At 44.5% G+C, this 5,094-nt stretch overlaps 1 protein-coding gene across 1 annotated transcript; it reads left to right on the forward strand.

Annotated features, from left to right (window-relative positions):
* Positions 1-365: 365 nt before the first annotated feature.
* LOC105890379 (fatty acid-binding protein, adipocyte-like) lies at positions 366-3,315 on the forward strand. The gene is made up of 4 exons (XM_012816398.2): positions 366-530; positions 1,882-2,057; positions 2,146-2,247; positions 3,024-3,315. Exons 1-4 carry the CDS (start codon positions 458-460, stop codon positions 3,075-3,077), a joined length of 405 nt encoding a protein of 134 aa, XP_012671852.1. The 5' UTR covers positions 366-457; the 3' UTR covers positions 3,078-3,315.
* The last annotated feature ends 1,779 nt before the right edge of the window (positions 3,316-5,094 follow it).

The following is a 5,094-nucleotide window of genomic DNA, read 5'->3' on the forward strand; positions in this document are numbered from 1 at the left end:
CCTGTGTCCTCTCACCCAGTGTCTGTGTGTGTGTGTGTGTGTGTGTGTGTGTGTGTGTGTGTGTGTGTGTGTGTGTGTCTGTGTCTGTGTCTGTGTGTGTTTGCACTTCTCATGAGGCTGGCCCTGTGTCCTCTCACCCAGTGTCTGTGTGTGTGTGTGTGAGTGTGTGTGTGTCTGTGTGTGTGTGTGTGTGTGTGTGTATCAAGACAGAAAGCCTGACTCATCACAGACTCATTTGAACTGCTCTCTACTTCTCTTCATATTTGTTCTGCCTGGAATGTGGAGCAACGTGGTGTGATGTCGCAGGCTCTGATTGGCTGGCAGAGTCGAACCCTCGCTACAGAGATGCTTGAAAAGCATCCCATTTGAGAGTCACTGCTCACCAACGCGCTCTACCTGAGAGTTGACCACTAGACACACCGCCCCAGAGACCAGACTACACACCGCAGCCAGAAACATGGCCGAGAAATTTGTCGGGACCTGGAAGATGGTTGAGAGTGAAAACTTCGATGACTACCTCAAGGCATTGGGTATGAAAGGGTTAAATTCAACACTTTGAGGACACTCTTATTCAAAATGTGTTGCAGAAAGGCTTCGACGTGGCAGACATCCATATGTGTTTGCTTCATATCAACCTGTATGTGTACGGTAGTGAGGCGAGAGTATGTAATGCCTTTCTGTGTTGTCTTCAGGTGTTGATGCCTTTCTGTGTTGTGTTCTGGTGTTGATGCCTTTCTGTGTTGTCTGTAGGCCGGTGTTGATGCCTTTCTGTGTTGTCTTCCGGTGTTGATGCCTTTCTGTGTTGTGTTCTGGTGTTGATGCCTTTCTGTGTTGTCTTCCGTTGTTGATGCCTTTCTGTGTTGTGTTCCGGTGTTGATGCCTTTCTGTGTTGTGTTCTGGTGTTGATGTCTTCCGGTGTTGTCTTCCGGTGTTGATGCCTTTCTGTGTTGTCTGTCTTCCGGTGTTGATGTTTACTGTGTTGTCTTCCGTCCGGTGTTGATGCCTTTCTGTGTTGTCTTCCGTTGGTGTTGATGCCTTTCTGTGTTGTCTTCCGTTGGTGTTGATGCCTTTCTGTGTTGTGTTCTGGTGTTGATGCCTTTCTGTGTTGTCTTCCGTTGGTGTTGATGCCTTTCTGTGTTGTGTTCTGGTGTTGATGCCTTTCTGTGTTGTCTGTCTTCCTGTGTTGACGCCTTTCTGTGTTGTCTTCCGTTGGTGTTGATGCCTTTCTGTGTTGTGTTCCGGTGTTGATGCCTTTCTGTGTTGTCCGTAGGTCTTCCGGTGTTGATGCCTTTCTGTGTTGTCCGTAGGTCTTCCGGTGTTGATGCCTTTCTGTGTTGTGTTCTGGTGTTGATGCCTTTCTGTGTTGTCTTCCGTTGGTGTTGATGCCTTTCTGTGTTGTGTTCTGGTGTTGATGCCTTTCTGTGTTGTCTTCCGTCCGGTGTTGACGCCTTTCTGTGTTGTCTTCCGTCCGGTGTTGATGCCTTTCTGTGCTGTCTTCCGTTGGTGTTGATGCCTTTCTGTGTTGTCTTCCGTTGGTGTTGATGCCTTTCTGTGTTGTGTTCTGGTGTTGATGCCTTTCTGTGTTGTCTTCCGTCCGGTGTTGATGCCTTTCTGTGTTGTCTTCCGGTGTTGATGCCTTTCTGTGTTGTCTGTCTTCCTGTGTTGACGCCTTTCTGTGTTGTCTTCCGTTGGTGTTGATGCCTTTCTGTGTTGTCTGTCTTCCTGTGTTGACGCCTTTCTGTGTTGTCTTCCGTCCGGTGTTGATGCCTTTCTGTGTTGTCTGTCTTCCTGTGTTGACGCCTTTCTGTGTTGTCTTCCGTCCGGTGTTGATGCCTTTCTGTGTCGTCCGCAGGTGTTGATGCCTTTCTGTGTTGTCCGCAGGTGTTGGCTTTGCTCTCCGTCAGGTAGCCGGCAGGGCGAAACCTAGCCTGATCATCTCCGTGGACGGTGACGGAACCGTGACGCTGAAGTCGCAGAGCACTTTTAAAAACACAGAGATCAAGTTCAAGATCAACGAAGAGTTTGACGAGACCACCGGTGACGACCGAAAGACTAAGGTGAGAGCTCATTAAGGTTCAAGGGGTCAAGGCCATCTGGTGATATTTTCCCCGGGGATAACCGATGTCGTTGTGTGTCTCTATGCAGAATGTGGTGTCCCTGGACAACGGCCGGCTGGTGCAGAGGCAGACGTGGGACGGCAAGGAGACGACCATCGAGAGAGAGGTGGTGGACAACAAGTTCATCGCGGTAAGGACTGATCTGAGCCTGCTTCATCTTTATCACACCATTGAGAGTTTGGCTTAACCTTTATCTCACCATATCTCAAAGTTCAAAGTTCAAAGTTCAAAGTACTTTATTTGTCATTGTCACAAAAACAACGCGACAGTAGAGGCAGCAACAGACAGCTAAAAACTTAAGTTGCTGTGGACATTAACTGCCACAGCTAAATAATGATAATTAACAATTAATAAATAGATAAATGAATATCTCACCATTGGGAGTTTGGCTCAACCTTTATCTCACCATTGAGAGTTTGGCAACATAGACCCTGTGATTGTAATCCATTACACTTTTGTGGTCAAATTTAGTGAATCGCTGAATGAGAAACAAACGTAGTGGCTCGAGCCGAACCATGTTGCTCCAGGAGCACGGGCGCAATTTTGATTGGCTGTTCATCTCAAATATCAACAACCTTTTTACCAGAATCACAGAGTCCACCTTTAAGTCCCTCTCTCTCTGTCTCCCTTCCCTGTTAAGACTCAGTACTTTACATTTTACATTTTGTCATTTAGCAGACGCTTTTATCCAAAGCGACTTACAAGGTATACACATTTTTTTACATTTACACTGATGGCACACAGGAGCAATTAGGGGCTCAGGGTCTTGCTCAAGGACGCTTCGACAGGGAATCGAACTAGCAACCTTTCGATTAACTAAACGACTTCTCTACCTCCTGTACCACTGTCGCCCGTACTGGCAGTCCTCCTAATGTCGTTCCCCTGGTGTGTGTGTCTCTGTTGTAGAAATGCAGGATGGGAGACGTGGTTGCCGTGAGAACCTACGTGAGGGAGGCGTGAGCCTGTGGAGGATCCAGGATGTGAAGACCCAAGTCTCAGGGCCAGAGGGCCCCGGAGAGACCGCCAGTTTTCCTCGTCTTCACCATGTGGAGCACTGAAGCGGCACCGCGATGCGTGTGTGTGTGTGTGTGTGTGTACACGTGTGTGTGTGTGTGTGTCACGTCACGCGTGTGTCAGGTTATTGCACTGTGTCAATCAGGGATCAGAATAAAAGCTGAAGTGTGTTCACTGATATCAAGTTCAAGTTCAAGTATTTATTTGTCAGATGCACAGAAAAACAGAGTCAGACTGGGCACTGAAATTCTTTGGACAAGACACCGCACAACAAACTACCATAGCATAACATAAATAACATAACATAACATATAAGTACTATAGAACATAGATTACACATATAATAAACATATAATAAATCTACAAAATAAATATACAATACAATCTGCTAAACATATAGTAACCTGTACTAACCTAATATACCTATACTAACCTAAAGACAAATCAAATGTGCCAGGTATCAGGTAGTGCAATATTACTGATAGTGCAAAGTGATATATATATAGGATACTGATATATCACTGGCTCTACTTTCTTTCAGCAAGTTAGTTTGGCAAGATAGTTTGGGGATTGGCCACATTTATTGTGGGCAAAAAACTGCTAAATTTATGTTTGATATCATTTCATAATCTATACGTTACAAAATCACAACTAAACAAAAGTTTGAAAAATTAAGAAAAAGTCAGTTTATCAGATTGTATCTTACCATAATAGTAAGGATTGTGTACTTTGGGAAAGGATTCAGAACGCATTTTTATAGTAAACTATGTCCTTGACTCCATAATACTGTGTCTCAAGCTCGAATACAAAACTGTCTTTTCATTCCACGCATATCTTACTCCAAACCCTCTCACGAGGCAAGCTCATCTGAAATCCAATGTACGCAAACAAAAAGCAAAAAAAAAGAAGAAAAACCACCAAAGAAGCTTATTTAAAAAAAAAAACTTGCCGTGAGAAACCTTCTGCACTGTCTCAATGTCTCTGGACGTCAGTTCTGAAGATAAGCCTGGGGCCAACACTAATACTGTGTGTCTAGTGTCAGAGAGAGCAGTAGATGGAGATAATGGAATCTCAATAAGCACGCTTAAGTTGAAGAAGGGGACCGGAGAGTTGAAGTCAGGTTTCTGGAGTTTATTTCGGCGTGGAGACCCCCTCTCAGCTTGGTGCTCAGAGCAAGGCCTACCTGATATAAATGTATGGATGTCACAAAACTTTCTCCAGCTAAACCAAGATAAAACAGAGGTATTAGTCATTGGTGAAAAAAACGAGAGAGAGAAACTAACTGCACACTTAAAAACACTAGCACTTAACACCAAGCACCAAGCCAGAAACCTAGGCGTCATACTTGACTCAGATCTCAATTTTGAAACCCATATCAAAAATATAATTAAAACATCTTTTTATCACTTAAGAAACATTGCTAAGGTGCAACCGTTTCTCGCTCAGGCTGACACCGAAAGACTGATGCACGCGTTTATCACGAGCAGGCTAGACTACTGTAACTCGCTTTTGTCTGGTCTACCAAAAAAAGCCATTAGTCAACTACAAACAATACAGAATGCAGCAGCGCGAGTCCTCACTAAAACAAGACGGAGAGCGCACATCACACCAGTATTAAAATCACTGCACTGGCTACCTGTTAGTTTTAGAATAGATTTCAAGGTTCTCCTACTAGTCTATAAATCACTCCATAGTCATGCACCTGAATATATAACAGACATGCTCTCAAGGTATACACCCAGTAGATCCCTGAGGTCCTCCGGCACTGAACTTCTAACAGTTCCAAAAGCCAGGACAAAGAGACATGGGGAAGCAGCTTTTAGTTTCTATGCCCCCAACCTTTGGAACACTCTGCCAGAATACCTAAGAATGGCCGAAACGGTTGAAACCTTTAAACATGCACTTAAGACATACCTCTTTGATCTCGCTTATCACTCACTGTAAAATGTATTTAACATTTATG

This window comes from Clupea harengus, chromosome 19 (genome assembly GCF_900700415.2).
Source record: "Clupea harengus chromosome 19, Ch_v2.0.2, whole genome shotgun sequence".
Lineage (NCBI taxonomy): Eukaryota > Metazoa > Chordata > Actinopteri > Clupeiformes > Clupeidae > Clupea > Clupea harengus.